A 26351-nucleotide genomic window follows, 5' to 3' on the forward strand; every position below is an offset into this window, starting at 1 on the left:
TAATGTCAAACTGCTAGCAAGGGACAATTTTCTACCTTGTTGTTAAGGCATTGGGGTTATGGTTGAACTCTCCTACACCAATATAAGTACTGTACAAACTATTTTTTTTATCTCGGCCTTTGGTAAAAATTACTATTATGCACTCATGCCTAAAACCACTCTCTGACAGCATCACTTAGCCTAAAAAATGCCTAATTTGTGAACATATATGCGTTAGCGTGATTTCCAGTAAATCAATTAGAAGTCAAAAAATGTGTTGTTTTTTTTGTATATACGTATGTATGAATGTATCTGTGTATATGGTATATGTATAGCACAAACCTAGCCAAAAAGGCAGACGAGCAGATAAAAAGAAGAACAAAGCACCATATCCAGGTGTGTAGGGCTTCACCCTATATTCTATGCAAGCAGAGAAAATGTATTATTGTGATACAATAGCTCTTTAGTATCTGCTGATTCTACCACTGTATCTGGGTCAATGAAGGGTACTTCATTAGCAGATAACTCACAAAAAGGCACCTCATCGCTGGTCGGAGAGTATGCTGTGTAAAGCACAGGACTGTAGTTCACATGTTTTAAACCATGTCCTTCATTACTTAGGCCACACCCCAATTAAGACCCCCCCAAACACCCTTTCATAGGCCTGGGTGTAACTCGCAAGTTTAACTCCATGGAATTCAGCAGAGTTATCTAAAAACTCTGCAAGATTCCGTGGAGTTCTGGAAGTGGCGGTATTTCGGTACGTCATGCTGCTTGGGCTGATTTCTAGCATTGGGAGCTTGTCCCACTCTGTAAAATCAGCATGGACAGCACCACACAGCACACTAGAGGGCGCTGCTTCTCCCTGTCTCTCAAGTAGATTTTCTACTCCAATGGGAGCTTTCTCAATGCGAGAAGCAACTTTCTCTTCGCAAGAGGGCGTGACCTACCGTGACCGCCCACATTGAGACATAGGACGGGGAGGCTTTTAAGCACTGGAAAATTGGTCTACGGGACACAAAGTCTTGCTTGGCCTTACCGATTTAACATTGGCAAGCCGCATGTGAAAACAAATTCAGCCATGTGGTGGTTGGCAGAGTTTTGCCAGAACTCCATGCTCCAAACACAGAGTAGACAAAACTCTGTGAACTCTGCTGGCAGAGCATCATCGTTTGCTCACCCCTACTTTTTCATCCCACATAAAGCATACAATAGACTTCTGCCTACAGATAGCTAAATGCAGTTTCATAGGCAAGACCTACAAATTGTGATTTTTTAAACTGTGGAGTTTTTAAGTCAAATCTAAAACTTGTGAAGCAGAAAGAAGAAACGACTTTTTTGATTCTATGTGGCACTCACTCCGCAGCATCTCTGGAAGGCAGGAGCACAGCTGCTGTTACATATCGTGGGGTTGATGTGAACTTCAGTAAAAGAAAGCTGAGGGTCTGTCCTCCTCCACTGTTACACCCACACCATGATCATAGGTCCCTGGTGATCTTGGTGCCACTAGGCCCCTTCAGAAGAGGAGTTAAAGTATTGGTTGTGCTGTGAAGTTGATCCAAAAGTTGTGCAGGATGTTTGCTCCCTGTCGAAGCAGATTCGACCTGCACTACTGAATATTAGTCTGCCACATACCAAGGTTGCATTATATATATTCCAACTCATACCTCTTTCTTCCACCACCACGTCTTCCCTGACCCTTTATCTCACTCTTGCTGTTCTTTTTCACCCCTTCTTTCTCCCTTTGATATGGTTTTCCATCTTTCTCTTCCTCCTTTTCCTGTTGTGTGTTTTTCTCTCTCTTTTTCTAAATCAGAGTTTTATGAGATAAAATAAGTCCTGGTCCACAACAATGAGTGCTGGTGGGCCCCACTTCCACACACTAGCTCAAATTAAGTACTACCTGTAAGCCTTTGCTATGGCTATTTTTAACATGCTTGTGTTCATAATTTGACACTTGATATTGTTTAGAATGCAAAACTATAAATGAATATAACTCACATAGATTTTGACAATAATAAGAAGGAAAGAAAAACTTAGGGCCTCATTGTGAGTCTGAAGACTGCCAGACTCATCGTGGTGGAGGACCGCTGCACTCCTGGCAGTCCGACTGCCAGATTACGACGCTGGTGGTCGGACTGCCAGGAGACCACTGCCACTGCTAGGAACATGGCTTCTGAGAGGGTGGTGGTGTTCGGAGTCTTGGTCAGCCACGGCGGAGCTGAGTTGAGCACAGTCATGCTGATCACGAGTCCACTTTCCCCCATGAAAAGGCTGGCAGAGAGCTAGTGCTGGGGGCACAGGAGGGCCAGGGGCATGGGCAGTGCAGGGCCCCCCCGCCAGCATTCTCAGAATGCTGTGCAGACAGAGCGCATTCTGAAGGTGCTGTTGTGCAAGGCATTGTCCTTGGCTCCTAGTGCAGTGGCACTGTTTCCGCCTGTCTGACTGGCAAAAATGTCATAATACAATGTTTCGGCCCGTCAGCCTGGTGGAAACATTGAAATACGACTGGAGGTGAGGCCGCTGGTATGACGGCAGCTTCCTCTCCACGGCTTTGGTGGTCAGATGATTCCAACGACCAAAGTCATAGCAAGGCCCTAAATTTGAACATAATAAAATGATCCATTAACAGAAATAAATTGCAGTCCCTGCTTCCTCATCTATTAATAGCAAACAGGCATTTTAAAAACTGCATGTTGAGTGTTCCTCCTCCTTCTTCTGAGTCCAGCGACTTACATGTGCTAACCAGGATAGCAGTGGGGCGGCTCTTCTTTGGAAAGCTTGTGGTCACAATTCTAATGAGGTAATCACTTCCAGGGAAGAGGTTGTCAAACTGGTATGTCCTGAAACAAATAACAGTTTGTGATAATCCAAACTCTGAAGATCTGCAAGCATGATCATCTTTCATTCCAAAAACACTGAATACATGTACATTATTTAGAGACGTTGGCATACAACTTGGTGGTATAATAAAAATGCAATGAGGCTCATGATACATATGATTTTTCTAGCTAAGCCTTGGCGGATTCTTGTGGTGCCCAAGAATGTGCAGGACTATATATTCTTTCAATCAACAATTGTATGGTAGAAATAAGTTGCTAACATATACAAACTCCTAAATACCAAGACATGAATGCAGGGAAAGTTGCAAGCTTAATGGCAAGACCAATGAAAACACCATTGATGAGTGCATAAATATATTTGGCTGCTATATGCAAAGTGATCTTAATTCCGTGCTTTGATTTCCTGGAAACTGACATTTTGTCTCTTTACTATACTAGTAAGTAGTATTTTCTTTTCCACTTCATACCTTGTACATATGTTTCATGATTGCTTTGTTACACAGTTTTGCATAACAGTGTTTGCTATTTACTGGGTCAGTTGGTCCTGTTGGATGTCTCAGGTAGGCAGCATTTTTTCTGCTGCTTATGGCGGGTCCAATGGTATGAGTGGGTAGAAACATTTATGTTCTTCCTCCAAACTGATGCAAGTGTGATCAGTGTGTTTTGTGTTTAGGTAATGGTGTATGTCTCATTTTCTTCGTAACCCACTGTGTTGTAGCAAGTGTTTGCTATCCCAGTGAACTTTATCCATATCACCCTGACCTAGTGTTTGTGTTCATGTTTCTTGTACTAAGGTGGTTCAATGTATCTATTTAGCACTGCATGAATAGCAATTCATCACTCTGCATGAGTCATTGTTTCTCTGTCCCAGTATCTGTAGCAGTGTCTTTCTATCCCTATAAGCATCTCAATGTCTCCATGTTCTAGTGTCCCTACCTCCATCCTAGCACATGATTCAATGTCTCCCTGCCCCAGCATCGATGGCTATGTTTCCTTGTCCCGTCAATGTTGTGTAAGTTCATTATTTATGATAGTAGTAATTGCACTATTGGTTTTCTGCCTCTTATAAATTACTGTATGGAATTCAACAGGGTAGGCATTAAATGTTAAAAGTAGAATCCTCCTTGTCTTGGTGAACACAAGGGATCTAAAGACGTTTAAATGATGCCCCATGTGGTGCAAGTGTAATTATCTGAATAGATGAGAAATATGATTAAAATCAAGCAGCTCAAGAGCAGCTCTAGTAGGTGTATTTTGTCAAGAGCATCCAAATGCAGTGTGCTTCCTTAGGACATGTCACACTCTGACACACAAGTACTTACAAGAGGCCATGGACACTGACAGGAACACGGGTTTCGGGGACGTGAGAACACAAAGCGGGGATGGATAGCTTGTAGGTACACCACACTGACAAGCACTTGTACAATGCCAGGTACTCTGTTCCAATGCCATAGGAGGAGGGTAGGAGCTTTGACAGTGAGAAGGTTATTACAATGGTCATGAGTATGGGATGGACCTACAAGTCCCATGTGGCAAAGTGATGTCAGGCGCATTCACAATGTCATCGAGGGGCAGGGCCCACCTATAAAGGCATTTCCACATTGCCGCACACTGTCAGTTATTCGTTGGAAGCAGAGGTTTAGATTTGGAGTGCCACAGTATGGTGGGGTAAAGATGCACAAGCACCAATTCTTGTGTTCCACCACTGTGCTATGGGGAAGGTACTCTATTTCTCTGGGTGCTAGACGTCTTCTGTTGTGAAATTGTGTGTGTTGTGGATTGGACATTTGTTCCTCTTTGCGTGCGGAGGCCAGTTGTCTTCCTTCCATTGGGTGAGTCCTGCTCTTCAAGTGAACTCATGTGCAAAGGAAGGAGGGACATAATATATGGAGTAATTATTACCTGCATCCTGTACTATTACAAAGAGAGATAAAGATGATTTGGATATTGTGCATTCAACAGTAGTTCTGTGGTATACCTGGAGAATACTATAGTTTAGCCTATGTTCGCCTAAGTTGAGAGACTGGTGCCCATGCTGTTTCTCTTTGATAAGGAATGCAAATGGAATTTTTTGGCATCTCTGGAGAAACGTGACTAATGGTTTGCCAATACAAATGCTTCCAAATTCATTCTTATTGCTATGATGAGAATATGCATTATGAATGGAAGGAGTAGTACATTTCTGCCTGCTTTGTTTTTGCTGCTTTAACAGGGGCCCCTTGTGAGAGTTCCTGTTTATTCTCTGCCACTGTGATGCAAGGTGGGTGGCCCTTAATGGTAGGTGCCTGTACGGTACTTTAAGATTATCATTCATGGTGTGAGTGTGAACAAGGTAGTTAACAGGAATACTTCTCTAGAGCAACAGTATAAAGACTGAGGGAAGTCTCCTTGAGATATTGGTGATTACCGCAGGAGGCTGAACACTTGATTATTCTTTTAATTTCAGGTACTACTTAGAGATAGTTACGTACATATATGCTATATTTAAAACTCATGAATCACTGACCTTGTATGTTGTTTTCTACTCTCGATCTCCCTCTCAGCTGTACCCCTCTTTCCCTTCCCCTGCTTGATCACCTTAATAGTTTTCACTATCATAGCTTACAGGCTTGAGGATATCGAGAGGTGGACCATTCTGAGCACTGTTCCGATCCTGAGGAGTCGAAGTCTGACAGAACAATCCAGAAGCAATGAGCATTAGCAGTACTGATACAACTTCCAGTACCAAATACTTAAGGGAACTACTTTGTGAGCAGATGTCCTCCTTGTGAAAGAGCAAAGTGCTGTCACTGAATGATAACATAATAATGGATGAAGAAAGCTGGCAGAAAGCCTCTTTATATGTTCTCAAAGTATACATATAATTTTAGTTAAGTCAAAACGTGTCGGCTAAATACTAGCAATAACCTTTGAAGTGCATCATACACTGAGGTTTGCATGCTTCCCGTCAATATTATTTGAGTTAACATCCATCCTAAACTTCCCAGTACTTTAATGAACTACAGTTGCTCCCTAGTATCGAAATGTTGACTCATCATGTACATTCATATTCACAGGTCTCTCAGACTTACAGCTATCAATTGCAGAAAACAATATTTCTCAAAAGCATTTTCCAGTTAGTAATAACATGTTACTCGTGCTTTTGTTTTGACAGGTCCTAGTATGAATGGTGCGTCCAGTGTACAAGCAGACTCCTGTGTTGTGCTTGGTATGTTAATTGGGATCATGGAAGCGGTCACAATATCTACTCTGTAATATTAATGATGTGGCCACTTTTTCAGCAGGCTCACAGTGGAAAGGGCGGAGTCTGTCATCTGCACTGGAGTATGGCCCATGGAAATAAAGGAGTTTAAGGTGGGGAGAGTACTGCTGCTTTCTACAATCTGGTTAAGATGCATGTGCACAAAACCTTTCACTGCAGCCAGGCAATATGGGCAAAACGGGTGCTATGCATGCATCAACCAAGGTTTTAGCTGATGCTCTCCACGATGTTACACTCTGAGACACACATTAATGCGAGCTAAACATGGAGCCACATAGCAAGGTTGCCATTGCTCCTTTATTGTGGACTGTGTGCTCTTCTGCAATGGCTTATGCTGTAAGCATGAACACCAATGTGAAGGACTGCAATATCTTTGCTGTAATGAGATACACATTTCTGAGTTGCCAGTGTCAATGCTGATCTGCTCGTGTGCACCACAGAACATGTGTTCCTTACTTTAATCAAGACCCAACTTGTTATGGGGGGATTCCTCGAAACTTTGTTAGACCGCGTTCAGATGTGTGGTTAACAGTGTGCACAGATCCTACACGTAAATGGAGACGTATAGTAATTCTTCAGCTGCAGCAATGATTATGAACTGATCCTAAATAATGATTCTCTTTATATATTCTGCGTCTTGCACAGGGCAACTGAAATATTACACACCTATCCAACATATACGACTTTGAATATGCAGAGTCATTAAGGCTCTAGACGGTGGCCCAACATGCCCTCAGGTCAGTGGAGGTCAGTCACTTCCCACCATGCAGACTGACTTGCAGGAATCTCTACACTTTCTGAAAAGTGTGGCAAGCGGGCACCATGTTTGTTGCCCAGAAATCTAGTGTCAGTCAGACAGGATAAGCCGTAACAATGGTTTTATTGACAAGTATGTACCAATACTCAAACCACGCTGAGAGAGAAAGCAAAGTGGAATCAGCCATTCTTGGTCGTAGCCAAAAGACACAAAATACAGGTGGGTGGTATCCACAGAATACAAAATAGAGGGGACAAAAACTTTCAATTTTCACTCTAGGTTTGTCATATACTCGTTTCGACCATACCACGTGAATATAGGTTTTGATGTTCCACAATCATGCGTGTCCCCTCAATTTTTGGTCTTTTTTCTTACCTTAGGTATTTTATTGAGCCGGGCTGTAGCGAGCTAAACACTTTTTTTTAAATTATTTTATTTAAGTAGCTGTGTTTATGCAAGTCATCACTAGCAGTTGTTGGGCAAATTATACAGCTGCCAAATTGCCAATTCCTTTTGCACTTACCTTATGCTGGGCAGTAATGTTTCCTCCTTATGGAAGGTTTTATTCTTTATCGAAATAATATATCCATCCAATCTACCAAGTGCTGGACCCCACTCAACAGTTACTGCTGCTGGTGATTTAGTGTAATTCAGAAATACGACCGGGCTTGGCTCTGTTACAGGAAAACAAGGGATGAGAGAGAGTAAGAGGCCAATCATTTCTGCACATCACATCACTGGCAAGTTTCAACAGGCAGCGTCAAAAAAGAATTAATGAGAGAACGGTGCCTCTTTCCTTAATAACTAAACGAGCAGCTGATTTCTTGTGGAAGTCAGATCCACTGACTGCCTGGATGGGAGTGGGTACGGAAGAAAGGAGTTTTTTACCTCAACCCAGCCCTGCACTCCCATGTGGCAGGACCCTGTACTTACCGGTCCCTGGAGGTACTACAAAAACTGCATGTGTGCACAAAGGGGTGAACAACTAAAAACTCTTTGAGAGGTGCCACGTTGGAAATGTCCAATATACTCTGAAATTTCAAAAGGAGTTCTTACTAACTTCCATAATAGTGAACGCTCGAACTGAAAAAAAACTGTTTACGCATTTTAATAGGTTAGTTTCCTCGTTTATATGGGGATATTTCCAGTATAAATTAGAACCCCTCCTCCCCACACCTCAAACGATTCATGCGCAACTGTGAGATATGCATCTTGAAAACCTCACCCTGGGGGAAGCAAGCAATGTCCCATGGGTCATCACACGATGTTACAGTCGCACGATTTTCCTCAGAAGGGCGCTGGCCTCTTTGCAAAGCAGGGCGTAGAGGTCATGACCGTCCAGCCATAACGGCTAGGCACTGTCTAGATGAACAACAGGGCATCCCAGCTCCTGTACTTTGACATCCTCAGATAATGGCAGGTGAGATCACCATTGAATTAGTGGCAAAAAGCAAAATCTCACACCAACGGTGGCCAGGCTGCTTCCCAATTAAACACAAAGAAACTCATAGTTTGGTTCAGACATCAAAACATCACTTATCGTTGCAGGAAAATGGTGGATCCATTCATTTGTTTGGTTTCACACTTTGTTGAGTCTAGTTTATTTACTGTCTCCAGCAGGAGACGTGAGACCGTCCTGCGGGACAGCTGCAATTCCACCTTGTGACATTGTAGGACCGGGCTCCTCAATCATGAGTGGTAATCATAGAAAACTCTTTCTTAAGTCATAATCAGAATATGTTAGGTTCAAGAAATTTACAATCTGTTTTACAGACTGCTGGGCACTCACCAAAAAGCAACAGAATTCCCTTGCTACTCAGATTTTATATATGTCCCCTTTGCTCTATTTAGAGTGTATAATGTCTGTACTGTACATTGTAAACAGGCAGACGAGGCGGCGTCTACTTTTTTGTGGATGTTAGTCCCTTAGCTGTGATGTAATATGACTGCGCTTGGAATTCACTTATTTCCTCTCCGGGAAACAAAAATATGAAACTGACACATTTTGCCATGGCATAAGAGGATAGCCAAGGAAAACATGCCCAGTCATTTTAGTGCAGGTCAATTCTGAGTCATTCCAATCAGCCAGTCAATGCTACAACTCGATTGGAAGCGTTAGTTCAAACACAACATAAAATATAGCAACTCCTAACTGAGGTCCCTTGCTTGGGGGTTGAGACCCCATGAGGAGGGAATGAAACTTTCAATCATCCCACAGCCATCTCCTTCCCAAGGGTTGTTCAGCAGAGTACATTCAGTCAGATGAACCTAAAGGCAGCATGTGGCCTTCTATCACAATCTCCATTTATTACTAAGGAGGCACCTTCATTGTGTATGTTCTAGCAAATCAATTAAGTGCTTTGTTTACCATATACAGATTCAATACACCATCAAGGATATAATAAGTAGAAACTGGAAGGCAGAGATAAATGAGAGGCCAGATGCAGATGTTTTTCTAAACATTACAACCTCTATTTAAAGCTTGGTGAAAGAAGGCCTCCATTTCTCCAAAATCCTTCTACCAGCCTCTCAGCTGCAATTGTCAAGCTGTGGTTAAAAGAGAATACTTCGTGAATAAGCAGGCCAGGGTTAGAGTGGCAATATCCCATTCTCCATTACCTGGAAGCAATTAAATCAACTGTTGTGGCAATACTCACTATCTGTTTCTGTTGTGGCATAGGAAGCAAGGGAGGATGGAAATGGGGCTGAGTGGACCACACTAGTTCCGAGTTGGCAGTATCCCCCATCTCTTCTCACTGGAGCGCTAAGACTCTACATTGATACCCCTCCTCAGGCCTGACATTAATCTGGGTGTAATTCGTGGGGACTTCCTGTGACCCACTGAGGTGGAAGCAATTTCAGTCATCTCTAAACTCTAAGCATCCCAATAATTTCATAAGATTCAATACGCTTGTTGTCCAAACACCCTTCTCACCACTTGGCAAAGGAGAATTTCATAGATTCCTTCACCAGTACTCCAGATGGATGTAGTGCCCTCAAGGGAATCCACTGGGAAGGTAATCCAATTGATTACTGCGGTTCTCCACCTCAGGGAACGCCAGGGTTTCCTCAGGGCCTGGGAGTATTCACCAGAAAGGGGTACCAGTAGGGAGGACATGGATATGAGCATGGTAGAAAAGAAGTTGCTATGTTAATGTCTGCCACATAACGCCATCCTCTCACCCCAGGCAGGACACCCCTGTAAATTATAAAAAAAGGTTTTTTCCCCTGAGCTGACAGGTGGTGAGCATGCAACCTAACTAGAGGCTGTACCACCACCCAAGTCTAAACAGAGGCCTTATCAATTGTAGGATTTCAACGTTCTATTGATTGAGGTGAAGGAAGAGTCTTACCTGTCTGTACTTCTATGAAAACAGATTCACTGTCCTTGAAATGCTCTTTTTCTGTTCGAACTGAAAAATAGTAAAATGTCCCTGGATTCAAGTTGGGAAATACTGCGACTTCTAGGAGAACTTTTTGAACCTGTGAATGAAACAAAAACTTTTAAAAGCACAGACTTGCTTAGTATTTGATTTCTAAATTAATAAATGTCAGTGTTAAACTGCATATATGGGCCTTATTCAGAAAGTTTGGGTATTTACTATGTTAGAATCCCGTTCAGAGGGCTAAAGGGCAAGCAGGTATTATTTAACCCTAGCAGTGGTGGTTGAGACCTTTAGCTCCTGATGTCTCAGGGTCCAGCTTATTATGGGCTCCGAGCAACTGGGCCAAGTACCCTACCCCTCAGCAGGTGACACTCAATGGTAGTATGGATCGATTAGTCCAAGGCTTCTCCATGAGGAGGTAGGTGTCATGCGAGCGCAGACTTGAAACTTCAAAATACATCCAGTAACCCTAATAAATGAATGTCCAGTCATATTCTTGCTTTAGTGTACAAAAGGAGTATTTATCTAGTAACACGAAGTACAATACAACACACTGCAAACAATATACACAGCCTTCTTGCAGCAAGCCCACTACTGTTGCCCGGGTCAGCTTTCCAGCTCCACTTCTCAATTGATGGCTGACGGTTATTTCCAATTCATGTGTGGCTGGAGCCAAGTTAAGCCTAGCTAATGCATTCAAGTCTCAGAAGTTCCCATTAATTCAGAGGAAGTTCCCTCAGGACCCAGAGGCCCACTTGTCAGTCTTACCCACTGTTGCGCATTGGCGGTTCGGAGTCCTCTGGCATCCCTCGGCCACAGGATAGTGTCCAGACAGTGGGAAGCTACAGTCATGCCAGTCACCAACCCTGGTGCTCCTCCCATGCAGTATGTCTCTCCTTGAATCCTAGGCCAGGTCGTTGATGCTAAACGTACGGGGGATGTGAAGTTGCTGCTTTCACTCTCCATAGATCATGGCCTGTGGTGCCTTCTGTGCTGCATGTGGGGTGAAGGTGAAAGTCCTCGCCCTCCTTCACTGCCCCATCCTCCTGACAAGTAGGTAAGTTCGTTGCAGCACATACATAGCAATGGCCCTTTCTCTTCACCATGGCCCACACCTGGCATATGGGTTTGTAGGTAGAGTGAACAGGTGATGACCCCTTTCGGTCACAGCACTGTATCAGGCAATAGCCCTATGTACCTCACAGCGCATCACAAATCTTTATTCTTTACCGCAGCCCCTACCAAGCAAGGTGGTTGTGGGCTTTGGCACACAAGCTGGCAGCCCGATGAGTGCTGTGTCCTGACAGACCAGAATCTCACATTCCACTCCTGGGATCGACGCAACAGGATCCCTATTGGTTCTCGCACCCTCAAAGCAATCTTTTTCACCTCAAAGGGCCACTTGTCATGGGTCAGGTGAGTGATTTTAATCCTCCTGGGTGATGTCCTGTCACACAGCATAGGAGACTGGCAGAACCCTAGTCCCCAGTTCTGGGTGCAACAGCCAGAACTTGTGCTGAGCTTCTTCACAGTGGTGTCCAGCTTCAGCTTGACATTTTGGGAGTCTATAGCTCCCCTGCTTAGAATACATTTCAAGAGACCCACTTGTGGTATAGTGTCTCTGTATTTGAAGTTTGTGTTCTAGGGGTTGCTCACTTTGAACTGACACTCCTTTGGTGTGCTCTTCCTCCATAGAGCAGTCTATCACAGCAGGACAGTCTCCAATGTTAATAGCCCCAAATGCAGGCCAAGGAAGTGACTAGAGATTTGCACCTCACTGTCAACCTCAGTGATATGTACTTTGAAAGCATACCAAAGGGCCCCAGACCTACCCTTTATGATTCTTGTACCAGCTCCTTTTGAAGTGGACTATAGAGACTGAGTCTTCATTCCTCCCACGTGTGTCCCATCAAGCTTTCAGCAAAGCACAATCCACGAATCTGTCTGGGGGAAACCTCCACCTCTCCCTGCTCCTCCAGCAAGGCCTGGGTCTCGCAAAATGGAAGGTAGTGTCTTCAATCTATTGTGTCCTTCACAAGTTCACACATACTCCTGCAAACATGCATTCACACGTGTTGAGTCTCCAATGTACTGAACTTCTTCCTGGGCACACACACAGCCCAGCATTCTCATGCAACATCATACACTATCTCCTATATGAGATACCTTCACACATGTACATACACATGCTAGTGCACACATGCAACAGTTCACACTATTCATCCTGCACTGTACCATCTCTCAAGCAGATGTACATCCTTCTGCTCACACAATCGAATTCAGGTCAAGGACTGAGTTAAGCACATAGCAGTGGAACTTTACCAGAGAAGGGCAGAAGGGATCACTTTAGTGACACAGGTAACACAGACCTGTTCATTCTACTGATCATAAAAAAAATGGTACACTGCCACCACCACGCTTGTGCTACTTAACAGATGTGCTTGGATGGGCCATCACTGTCAGGATGGTAGGGCTGAGTTAGGCACAGCCCCACTTACAGTTGAATAGGTTGTGTCCTGCCTTCACACAAAGGATTGCATACCCCCTGTAGTTAGTCTTGAGCTGGAACAGGGGAGGCAGGAAACCTGCGCACTTCAAAGGGAAACCTCCAGAAACTTCTACTTTAAAGAAGGCATCCAGATATAAATATTGGACCTCAGGCATCAACTGTTCAGTACACTTCTGGACCTGTGGAAGACATTGTCAGGAAGATGGGCTACTGTGCTGCTGAAATAACTGCCACTCTGCGGGACTGCTGCCCTGAAGCACTACTGCTGGTTGTGTAGACCTGCTGCCCTCCTGCCTGGGAGAAAAGGACTGGACCTGTAACCTGAACACAGGAGCCACCAGAGTGACTTCAAGGGCTAGTTTCTTGTAAGCAGCACCTAGACTTTCCAACTGTGAGTTCTACTCTGCCAAGTGGTACCACACAAACCCTGGAACCTTGGAAGTGGGCCTGAAGGTGTTCTGCCAGCCCATCTCCGAATCCAGCAGAACCAATGCATCTGCTCTGCTGCTTGATGCAATCCAAAGCAGAAGAGACGCATCTCCTCTGCTGAGAGGATTCTTCCAGCACAAGGACTTCACATCGACCTCGCAGCTCACCTCAGAACCCAGGCATCTCCTTAGCTGTACAAAGCCTCCTTGACTCCGGATTTCATATCACAAGCCCTCGTCAACAGCATCCTCGACAATGACACAAAACCTTACATCACAGTCTTGCAGTTCCGAAAATAACCAATGAATTGCCACCACTGCACAACAAATCCTCAACTCTGGACTTCGCATCTCAACCCCTTGTCAACGGGATCCTTGAAGACGATGCAAGGCCTTGCATTGCAGCTTCACCACTCCTTGGAACCGACACATTCCCTTGGCTGCACAACTCATTCTGAAAGCGGGACCTCACCACTCTCTGCAACCAGGATTTAATGTACTCTTATTCAGCAGGTGTAACTAGGTACCTGTAGCTGGCCCAGTCAGCCTGAACGTGTGACTCAGTCCCAGTCTAGCACAACCAGATATCTTCAGTTGGTGCTTGGTGCTCTTTGGGGCTATTTTCACTGAAAACGTTAAACCTGTATATCTCTTGTTCTACTGATTGGGTTTTAGTAATTTTGGTCTTGCTTCATTTTTGAAAGTTTGCTCTGTTTTTCTATTCTGGTGTAGGATCCATTTTGTGGTTTGTTTCCGCTTTATAACTGTTTGAAGAGTTGCACAAATATCTTATAATTTGCCTCAGAGTTACGCCTGACTGCTCTGTGCCAACCATCCAGAGGGTTGAGCACAGGTTAATTTAGGGTTTGCTTGTGACTTCACCCTAAGAAGGATTGTGGTTCTCGCTTCAGAAGGGTTTCACTCCGCTCATCCAATAACCAAATTTCTTACACATCTCAATTCAATAGCAGCTACATGTCTGCGTGTCTAACTGAAATTAAACAGGCTGAAACCGAAATAGATTAATGGCTCCTGGAAATGGGAATGTCTGGTAAATGCCCAGTGGAAGCCATGCCTGACATCCAGGGATCCATACTGGTATATGGTGTCACTCTTTAGTATTTGGTGCCCATTCCTGGAATTTGATGTCCCTCTTTACCATCTACGAGACATCACTGGCACATGGTGCCTGCTCTGGGCATCTGGCGATCAACCTTATCATCTGGTAGCTATTCAAGACACATCGTGAGTGCCCTTGCCATCTGATATGTATCGATGATATATAATAATGGTCAAGCTCTCTGACCTCTCTGACTTCTTGTGACCATCCCTGGCATCTGGGCAACCCCTTATATAGGATCCCCCTCATTCACAAATGGTGAGCATCCGTCTAACTTAGTGATCTTCTTAGGGTTTTGTTGGCCTTCAAAAGCAGTTAGTGCCCATTTCTCATATTTGATGGTGATCTATGAATCTGGAAGATTTTATTGATGTATGGTGGTGTTTCCTGTTATCTGGTATATAATCACAATCCATGTCACACAGTACCATCAGTGGAACCTGCCGGACATATTTTGTTTATGGTGACCATCTTTGGCACCTGTCATAAAATAACAATCCCAAGCATGTGGCAAACATCATTGGCATGAAGTGGCCCTCTTTCCCCTAAGAAACCCAATCCTTGACTCGGTTTGTAGACATACCTGGCATATGGTTGGGACATGTGTGCCTTTGAGAATGCGAGCCTGTGGTACAGTACAAGGTCACATGAACCCTTAAGTGGCCATAGACTGCACATGGGAAAGTGAAGCAGTATTTTTAGTGTCTAGCAATTGTAAATTAATGCTTGGCGAATATGAGAAGCAGATGTTAGGGACAAATTGAGCGTATTTTCAATAATTGCCAAAGTAATGTTTAGAGAACATTAGCAAGTGTAATATGGTGAAAGTGAGTTTATTTACTATAAATAGAAAGGTGACAACAGTGGGCAAACGTAATGTATATTCATAAAGTGACTCTGACGAAGAAAGGGGGGAGGATAGGGTTCCATATATTGATCTCTCCAGGATTGGCTTAGTATGAGGATGTGCTGCCGTGCCGTAGGAAATGGGAAATATTCCTATGCCGACAAGTACAAATTCAATTAGTGGAGAAATAGGGAGGACAGCATTCAATCACACACTTATGTTCCCATGGCTAGTCAAACCTTTCATACATAAAGTGTATCTAAATAAACCACTGTGTTGATAATGTAAAATATGAGCCTAACTGTGTTATTGAAAATTGGAGAATTTTCCCTTTTGAAAACGTGTTCCTGTGCTGTAATACACTGTTCACCGTACTCCTCCCTTAACACCTTTTTCAGAATTTGGCATAATAATGTTTTTGACCAAAATTAGGAGATTTAATAAAAATGAAGGATATGTATTTGGGGACAAGCTAATGTATTTCATTGCAAAAGAGAAGAACTCGAGATCATTTGTCAAAAAGGAAAGGCTGATATCTACGGAAAAAATCTGATTATTTTCGAAACATGGTCAGATGACGTTTCAGGCGGAAGTGTGTTTATTAAGCAAACATGAAAAGTTGCATTTGCGATAAAAAAATGGTCAGCCTGTTATGGAGATGTCTGGAAACAACATTTCAGAATAATATATATCAAAATGTAAAAGCTGTTATTGGGAAGCAAACTTGATCCGACAGCAATTTTGGCACGGATCCAGAAATAGAATAGGCAAATTTGCTGAATTTGCCCTCATTTAGTTACACTCGGATGTTATCTCTTTCAGTTCAGAAGAGCAACCAGCAGGGCCTAAAGTGGGTGAAAGGTGTCTTATCTTCACTCCCAGGTAGGCTCAACACAAAACCCTCACTTAAAAGGCCATCGGCCCTCCTTTTGTTGGGGTCTCTTGTGGCTGGAAACTATCTGACACCTAATTCCAAGATCCCAATCCAACTAAAGGAAATAAAGGTACACAACGTATCACTTTCTCAAGTCCTTAAGAGAGCTTATGATTTGAAGGAAGGTTTTTGATTTTATCCAATCGTATAAAAAAGATGCCCAAGCACTGTAAGATTGTCAGATGTGTCCGCATGAGTAATTATACTAATAACAACTTAAACAATACTTGATAATTTATTTAATGTTTTGTTAGTGCCACTCACTCCACTGCAGGGTGTTAAAATGTTTACTTCAAACACACGTTATACAGAGACAATGAATCATATAGTTCTTTAAATCACTAAAACGGAAATGTTACAGGACACAATGAGGGTTCTGAGGTATTGGAGACACTCTAGATATCATTCATACTGGAAGGTATTATATGATAAGAGTACCTGGTCTGGGTCTGGAGAAAAACAGACAGGATTCAAAACTTAATGCAGTGGTTTAGATTATTTGTAATAACAAGACTATATTACCATCTAAAAGAACTCTTTTTAGCAACCTTAAAATAACAAAAGTCTGAGAAAAAGGCTCTAAATCTATGCCTTACAGTTTACATATAGCCCCTAGATGCCGGTCGATAGCTCACTGTGCTCTATAGAAGGACTGTAATTTATGAATTAACAAAAGGATCTCTGTGACAAAAAGCAGTAGGCCGTTGAGCTATCTATGTAAAAAAACTAATGTATGATCTGCATGTTACACGTATTGCTTTGCAGCAGGCACATTAACCTCCTATGCTACTTTTTTAGAAGTCAAAACTGTGACAAAAAATAGGTCTCTGCAACAAGTTTATTAACCTTAGCTAATACTATTATCTTCTGCAAATTGCTGAGTACATAAAGATCTCTGCAACAGGTACCTTAACCTGTAAGTCTTTTTAAAATGCAGCTTATTGTGGTCAATTAGGTAAGCCAGAACAGATGTACTCTCACATTTGCTTCAGAGTATATTTAAAAAAGTAAAGGTATCGGTTCACTGTCAGACTCCCTTTTTATGACTCAGAGCTTCATGACCATCATCCCCTTTCTGATGTCACACCTTGACCCCCAATTTATTGGATCACGGAATAGATTATTTCCATAAATTTATTTCAATTTCGAGAACTGTTAGTGGCCTTTGCTGGGAATGCCAAGGGTGATAATATGATACAGTACCCTGTAATGAAATGTCCAAATATATTTTAGTAAGTGGCACAAAAACAGTGAATGGCTATTATCTAGTGGTAATAAAGAAGAAACTAAAATAAGTCACAAAGCCATCAAGGTGTTCAAATGTTTTAGTAACCGAAAGATTTACTCTGACTGACATTGCCGATCATTAACTGAACAAAATAAATAACACAACATATGCTTAGCTTACCAGAACCGATGCTGCACAATTTATGCAAGTGATTTCATATTGCTCAAAATTTCCATCAGCTCTATTCCATGTAATCTCTACAGAAGTTTCTGTGACGAGGCCATCGCGCACATTTACTGGACTTGCCAGACCTGCAAATACGTGATTTAACAGCAAATGTTAGATATGAATAGCGCCAGCAAGAACGCATCGTACAGGTTTCTATCGTGTGTGAGACTGTTAGCTTATGGCACATCTGCCCCCTAGTGGTTTTTTAACATGAGTGCTGTTCTTCACCTATTTGTTGTATTCTTGAATTATGATCCACACTATTTAAATCAGTGGCTTTTAACACTTTGAATTCCTTGGATCTCATTTTATCATTACTGGACCTCGGGGGCGTTTAAGTGTCAATGGGCAGAGAGTCATCATTGGAATCTGGGAACCCCCACCCCGCCCCACTATGTAATTACTGAGAACCGAAGACCCAGTCTAGGCACTTTCAATGATTTGAACCACATAACAATATACAGAAAATGCAGCAGAAGCATTCAGCAAACAAGTAAACAAATGATGTATTATTTTATTTAATTCAGGAGCATTTTTAATGTAAATTTTAATTTTATTGGAAAGGTTGTAGCCTTTCTGAAGACCACACATGCCCACACTATGTTCTGTTTGATGCAACTGCACTGCTCCCTGGAATCTATTTGAGAATATAACTATATTTTTAACACTACAATTTCAAATTCTTTCACACTTACAGAACGTCTTGAAATGTTCAATTTCACAGTTTGCTTTTTAGTATACACTTTATTGATCATTGAATATTATGTAATTTTATAAGCAGTCGCAGGCCCCCTACTTAGACATTTCGGACCCCCAGAGGGTCCCCGCACCACAGGTTAAGAACGACTGACCTAAACGAATAGCATTGTTAAAAATAAAACAAAGGAGTCCTTCCATTGCTCGAATGAATAACTGAGAGTATAAACAGGACAGTAAAGCTCATAACAAACGAGCAACAACAAACCATCTAACCTACTGAACTAAGGACCATATGTACGAACACATTTTCCCATAGACACAGAGTGGGCAAAACTGCTTGCTACATGTGGGCCTAAAACCTTGTTAACTCGTATTAACATTAAACAAGCAACATTTACCTAAAAGCCTCTGGTGATTCACGTAGAATTCAGAGGCCGCAGAGACTGCAAGGACTATGAATCTTGGAGGCAATGAGAAATATAAACAAAACTCACTATTTGTTTATAGCAGGCGCTATTGAAACCAAATTTCAGGTACTCAATTTTCCAACTTTGGAAGACTTAAAGGTTTGGTCAGGTGCGCAACATAAGCCCCTCCACCCCCCACGACCCCACTGTGCAGGGGGGGGGGGGGTCGAGCTGGAGGGTGGATTACCATCTTGTATATTGCAGAAGGACCCCTCAAGTTTTGTTATGGGTTTGGTGAGCCCTTACTTGGATTTGAATTTTTGAGTCGCAAACCACCACAGAAGTAATCAATCACCGTTAACTGAATGAGCTACCCTATGTACATCATATCAACTGTAGGAATGTCAAGTTCACACAAGGACTGGCTCGATGGTAATGTTGCTTTATGCTCCAGGGTAACTCCTCTTCCATCTTGGAGCTTGGACTGTAGAGACTAAGGGGAGAACCCGCCACCAACAATGCCTTGGTGGATGCATCCACCAACTGCACTCTTCTGAGGCAAATTTCTCACGACTAGAGGCAGGCCAGAGGTGTCCTAAAACGTCTACACTGCCAGGGCTATTCCATTGGTATGTGCATAGATAACAGTGAACACTGCCTTGAACTTTAGGTGGGAAAGATCTGCAGAACCCTACAGTGGGAGAGTTGGTCGCTTTCTATGGGCCTTAGCACCTTCCTCCCCTTGCAGAGCTTGAGACGCAGTCGGCGCTTATTAACAAGGTCAAAAGGAATCACTCATGTCAATGTGCCTCGCCCGTAGGATGTGACATCTCCAAAGTGATGCTCCACTGCATAATGTGACGTAGGCCCCTGTAATGGGCAGGTGCAGAGGAATTTTTCCATAGCTTGGAACAATATACAGGTTAGTACACAAATAGGTAACGATTTTGGAACGATTCAGGTCAGGAATAAGGATACAGACTACTCTCTGTTGTGGCACTGATGATGATGAAGTCGTGAGGTCTAACGATAAAAACTGTTGACCTCTGGTGATGAAAAAACTAAAAGGCGGCACAGGACACCTATCTACAGGGCAGAGTTACCTTTTAAGAAACAACACAGATTAGGGTTCACTTTCAAAACGTACCTCATAGCCTCTAATTTACCATTTCCAGACGTTAATTCACATATTTATTTCCTTGCATTATGTACATACTATTGTGAGAATGTCCAACAGCACTGTATGTTCAAAAACTAAGGGTATATGTATGATAAGAGGTTGTCAAGTTTAAATTGAAAAAAATCAGCCATTGACAAAGCCAATAGGTCTGGCATTAATGTGCTAGGCTTCCATGTGTTACCACGTTCAAGCCAGACTTATTGAATTTACCAAAACCTGTTTTGCTTTGAGCAGCTGGTCTGTGTGCCCTTGTGCATAAGTGCATTTATGTGTTGGGCGGAGGGTATATCTGTACATGTGTCTGGGATTCACATACAATTCCTGGCTAAAACATAAAAAAGAAAGCAAACAAGTTTTGTTTTTTTGTGTACAGTGCCTGTGTGGGATAAATAATACAATGTGAGATGATTCAATGTATTTTTGACATAAACAATCGTCTCTATACATTCCAATGCAAGCACTCCATAGGAAGCAGAAAGATACATCAAATAGCTAACAGTATATGGTAAGATAACAATTCCTCTGTAGGTGGAACCAAAGTGAATTATGTTAGGGAATGCAAGATAAATAGAAATGTTTCTTCTCTTTGCAACCTCTTCGTCATAAGTTAAATATCACTGCAATATACGAGCAAGATGAAAAAGGGCACACTTAAAACTGGTGTAAAGAGTCCCACTGTTCAAACTCTGGTATAAATGCTGCCAATATCCAGACCTTTAGCAAAATTAAATAACACTGATGCAGTGCACTACATTTATTTTGACAGAAACAGGGGACTGTGTAGTTCTGCTAGTCACTTCTTCTGTGATTTTTTATGAGGCTTTTCCCTTTCTCTATTTCACAATCTCCTTTTCACCCTGTCACTATCCTTGTGCCACTTTTATTCTATCACAATTTAGGCTCTACTCTGATAACCCTGGACCTCTTAGTTGCATTTGAAATAGTCAACCAATTTCCCTCATATGCACCCTGGAGGCTTAGATGTGATTCACTGTCAAAGTCCTTCATTGATTCTCCTCCTAACTTTCCAACCAACATGAGTAAGCTCATATGGGAATGTCCAGGTCACAAAAGATCCCTATCACCCGTGGAGTCCTCCAAGGCTCCATAGTGTCTCCTGTCATCTGTAAACTATACCAGGAGATACTTGGTGCTCCACTCATCGATAACACAATCATGATGACAATACACAACTCTACATGAAATTCGTCTTATTTCAGACATCCAGTGTCTCAAACACTACTTGCACATCATCTAAATCGGGATGTCTGGGCCTACTCGAAGCGCAAGTCATCCAAGACAAATTCCTGTTATTTTCCAAGAGCAATAAACAAGATCCAGTATATACCTAGCTTAATGCCATAAGCCTTGACAGCTTCAAACCCCAACTTTTATCGAATGCCAAGTCACTTGGACACACCGGGGACACCAACATCACTCTCATTGTCAAAAAACAAAGCACATGGTACCAGCTCTCTCTTCTAAAGAAAGTCAAACCATTTAATCCAGAAAATGTCTTCAGAACTGCTGTTCAAGCCCTCCAACACTTGCATTTGGACAGTGGTAGAACACTGCTCAATGACCTCTCACACTACATGTTGCAGTCGATCTTTCTCATCCACAATCTGAAGAAATCTGAGCATATCACCCCCATCCTGATGAACACCATTGACTCCTATTGTTGCCATCTTCAAAACCACCCACAACATTTACAAAACTATCATGACTACCATTTACAAAACTACCATGGCAAGCTCACTTTCTCCTGTGGATTTCAGCACACCAGCAGCCAAGACACCATCAGATGGCAGACTAACAAGTGTAAAAAAAGGAAAAACAAGACAGGAGGTCTTTTCCATCTACGAACTCAGGATCTGGAGCAACATCCCTGTATCCATCAGAACCATCCAAGCACTGCTCCAATTTAGGAAGTTGGAGACCTATCTCTTTAAAGAACACTACATCACAATGCATTAGGAATCCACAACCCAGCTTCCTCTCCTTTTATTCACTGTCTTTATGCTTGTCTTCGGCCATGGACAGTGCTCTGCTGCCTTTTGGCTAGGTTCGCGATATAGAAATACCATGTAAATACATACATATTACTCCCTGTCACTTATATTTTCCCCATAACTATCTTTCAGTCTCTTACTCTGTTAGTATGTCCATGCCACCCTATCTTCCACTTTGCCATTCTGTTGCTTTTAGGTGAATCCTATCACTCTTTCTTCCAATCTGCCTCAAACTCTATCTACCTCTCATTACCATCAAACTTTATTTTTTAATTGTTCCCTTCCACAGTCTCTGTCCCCTGCCAGCTCTCCAACTGTCAACCTGTCACCAGTTATATGTCACATCACATTGTGTTTGCCATTCACTCTTTGTCACCACAGCTTTTCTCTCACACTCTTCTTGACTGATCCCCTCCTCACCTCTCCCGTGTGCATATCCGAGTCCTAGGAGACAACATTAGCTGGCTGTCTATACTACATATTTTGTTTACAGTGTGTTCCCTCATTTGTCACCCACTTGAAATCTGGATGTATATTAATGTCTGGGAAATAATTATGATGCCACTACCTGTAATCCTAGTGAGACACCACTGTCCACTCTTTTCACCAAACAGTATTTCTCAATTAGCAATTCTCAATGAAGGCTGAAAATATTATTTGTTCTAATATTAGTGCCCCATTCCTTGTTCTGGTTCTGAAACAAATGTTCTTGCTTTGCTTGCTTAGTGGTTACACATTTGAAGATTTCACAAAGTCCTCTGTTAAGTAGAGAGTCGCATTTTCGCAAGTATGTTGGTATTTGTCTTTCGGCATTTTTAAAGGCAAAAACTACAAGATTCAGAAATTAAGGCACAAACTCACACTTTGCATGTGACAGGTTGAAATCTGAGCAACATTCTGAAAACATGATAAAGGAGCCCTGTCAAACATGACAGCATGGTGACCATGTAACTTGCACTCCTTTTGTTTGTGTTTGAAAGTTGCACTCAGCCTATGTACTAGTGTTCTGTAGTTGGGCATTGGGTCGTCCACTAAAGCTGGCATGATGTGTATTATTCAGATTTCTGAATAGAAATTGTGCACCCAGACAAACAGTGAACAGTTTATTTTTTTAAAGGTAAAAATACAATTACATGTTTTAAAAAATGAGCAGCAGCGGCTCCTCCGTTATGGCAGAGGAGGGTCGCCCCCTCTGCTGAGAGCCAGCGCAGGAAAAGTGAAAAATAAAATGATAATAAATCCAATTTATTACCATTTTATTTTTTGTAGGGCAGTAGAGCCTACTGAGTCTAGGGCAGGGCAGGGCCATGATGGTAGCAGAGGGAGGAGGACTTGTGCGCACAGTAAGTGCGCACAGCGGTTTGGCCGGCTGGCCAAGGATGACTAAAGTGACATGGATCGTTAGATCTCTGCACCCGGCTGTGCTGCAACAGCCGGGTGGAGAAGAGACACAGGCTCTCAGGCCCTGAGTGAGCACTAAATCAGCATGCTCAGCCAATCACGGCACTGCTCTCATGCTGATAAACTGTATTGCCAGCATGAGAGCAGTGTCTTTATTGGCATTAGAGAGCCTACGCAGTGTGACCCATCCCTTGGGGAATCGAGACCAGAGCAGAAGACAGATGGCAGCCGGAAGGTAAGTGCAATTTTATTTTGTTATTTACCCCTATCTCCTCACCCCCTGCCCCCCACTTGTGCTCATTTGTTGAAGCAAGTACACTAAGCAATGGTTGCATTTAATAAAATATTGTGAACATCGGCAAAATCCTGCAGAGAAAACCAAAGCACCATAACGAATGCAAGTACAAAACAAATAAAGGTTAAAAGTTGTTTGCACACAGTGTATAATTAATAGCTGACCACAATAAGTGCACTTCAAAATGGAATATTCACAAAATCTTTCTTCCAAAATGAACACTTTGTTACTGTGTGCAACATATACTCTTCATATACTCTTCGTGGCCTCAATGATTGCAAACACTTACAATACATGAATAGCTCATAGTAAATGGAAAATTATCAACAGTGTACCCCAAAAATGAGTGCTGGTGCCCACCAACTGCAACCGCGGGCACAATTTAAGCAATAAAGCCAGTGGCACCACACAAAAAGATAGTACATTTGGCTGGTCTTGCATGAGGAGCTTCTGTCAATACCAGCACAGAGAGACTGTGCAAAAAAGACAAGACTGTAAATGGAACATAAGTCAGCCATAGGGGCAGAGTCCCCCCTCAGAGAAGTTAACCACTCTGAGAACTCATCCAGAGAGTGAGATCCCCAAAACATTAGCTTCAGGCTTTGAACAGGCAATGATTACTTTAATATTACATATCTACCTACATACATCTATACAAGGCTATAAGTATCATTTCAAATAGAGTATTTGGAGACACCACCAAAAATGGGCTACAAATGTGGAGTACGCAGCACATGCCCAAAACCTACCCAGTACAGCCTCCTCATTACGTCACTCTACTACAAAACACACAAACCTGGTCCCATAATGTACTATTTTGAAAATACTTTGTACACCGTTCTGGCCACAGATGCCAACACAAGTACAAAATCACAAGGTGGAATATTTGACACCACCATGGCTCAACAAACCAAACTAAACAATTCAGTGGAAGTGTGGCACAATGCCTTTCAAGGCACTCTAGGCTGTAGCCACCCCACCCTCTAGCATTTTCAAAAAATATTTTAAAAAGCAAAGATACCAAGAACTTAGAACAGAACAATCTATTACCCACATACAACCTAAAATATCCAAACCAAAGAAATGTATGAAATGCTATAATTCACAGTACAAACATCTATTAATAACAAAGGGCTACAATAACGAGAATTCACAGCAAAAACCCTCCTGTAAAAACCCTAATATTCAAACAAAAACTAAAATGCAAGTTTAAGTAGCTAACAAATACTTATATTATATGTATAATGCATATTTATAAATATTATTAAAATTATTTTTGCCATTCAGCCTAAAATATATATTGTATTATAAACAAATTACATTCAGACTGAAAAGCACGAAATAAATAAAATATGCATTAATAAATTAAAAAAAACATATACCACCTCTGAAAAATACAACACCTACTACTAATTAGTAATCCGGCCCGACTGAGATGACAGTGCAACATATGGGGCTGGCGTCTGGGGCACTTGTGATCATCAGGGGATGGATATAGCTGAAAGTGGGTTCATAAAAGGCTTCTCACTGTACCCAAGTCCACTAGCAACTACATATGCCACACGGAACATGGACTTGGGTATATAAGCTATTCTGTGAGGCTTCAGCCTTTCTTTCTGTGGTTCAAAATATGGACCAAGGGGGAAACCACACTTAATCGTACAATCCTGGTTGACTGTTTGAATCTGAAAAAAGTCTTCAAATTCCCTGGATTGCCTATTTATAACTAAGACCTGCAATTGACTGGGGCTGGATGTGCTGTTCTCGAATCCGAGCACCTTCAGGGCCAGCTGCTGTAGACCTTTGACCAAACTCTTTTTGGCCATATGTTCAAAGGAAAAGATGGCAAATACCTCAGGAATACCCACAGTAGTTATCTATGCCCAACTTAGAACTTGAGTTGGCATTGAGCCTTCCCTCTTTATGGGTCAATAATTTACATCATAGGTTTTTGCTAGTAAGATTAGCCTAAGTACTGAACACTTTCTTGTTGATACATGTTTGCTGTCACCTTGTCTGTCTGTCCTTGTGCCAGATGTTCTGCACAGACCACACTGCACTCATTTTACCCCTCCTGAAGCAGGCAAGCTTAAGGTAGTGTAGGGCTCCCATGGAGTTTTTCCAAAGTTGCCAAATGTGAGGTCATGCTATTTGACTTCAGTCTTTTTCCAGTGGGCCATACTCTTATGGTCTGCACTTGTCCTATGGAATTGTACCTTCTCTGTCTGTGAGTCACAACCTTGTTTTTAGTCTTCTGCTTCTTAACGGTTAATGGTATATGCTTTTATATGTTTTAAAGCAACTTGCTTACAGCTGATGGCTGAATAGACAAGGAGCATTGAGGGAATTTTCTTTGGGAAGGTCTAATTGATAGTAGCATGTTTCACTCTTGAACTTTAGATATGCTTTTTATACATCCACAGGTGGTTTCCTAAACAAGGCCATAGGGACTTATGTTTGCCATCTTTTTTTTACAAAAGCTTACTATCACATTTTGTAACACTGTGACCCATAAAGGTTTCGGCCTCTGGATGTGTTTTGTGATCATGTAAGGATATGCTGTCTTATTATATGTTGTTCTTATTTTCTTTTACACATTCAGTACTATAAGATTTCTTCCAGCAGCTTGTCTCTGTGTCTGAGCTTGTATGGACCCTTTCATATGTAGGAACATGTATTTTTATTTATGATGTTTTTTCCTGTAACTGTACTTTTATGTTTTTTATGAAAATCGAATAAAGTATTGAATGACTAGCAATGAATAAAAAAATACATAACACTTAAGGGATTACAATAGCACAAACAGCTATGAAAAAATAACCATTTTCTACACACA

General features: G+C 42.1%; 1 protein-coding gene across 1 annotated transcript in view; it reads right to left on the bottom strand.

Moving 5' to 3' along the window:
* Positions 1-26351, bottom strand: part of PTPRQ (protein tyrosine phosphatase receptor type Q) — a 1423303-nt gene that overhangs the window by 1208853 nt on the left and 188099 nt on the right. Inside the window, exons 8-11 of the mRNA XM_069227528.1 lie at positions 17474-17604; positions 10195-10324; positions 7365-7515; positions 2716-2822 (exon numbers count right to left, since the gene is read on the bottom strand). Coding sequence (XP_069083629.1) covers positions 2716-2822; positions 7365-7515; positions 10195-10324; positions 17474-17604 — 519 coding nt within the window. The remainder of the gene's footprint in view (positions 1-2715; positions 2823-7364; positions 7516-10194; positions 10325-17473; positions 17605-26351) is intronic.

This window comes from Pleurodeles waltl, chromosome 4_1 (assembly GCF_031143425.1).
Source record: "Pleurodeles waltl isolate 20211129_DDA chromosome 4_1, aPleWal1.hap1.20221129, whole genome shotgun sequence".
NCBI lineage: Eukaryota > Metazoa > Chordata > Amphibia > Caudata > Salamandridae > Pleurodeles > Pleurodeles waltl.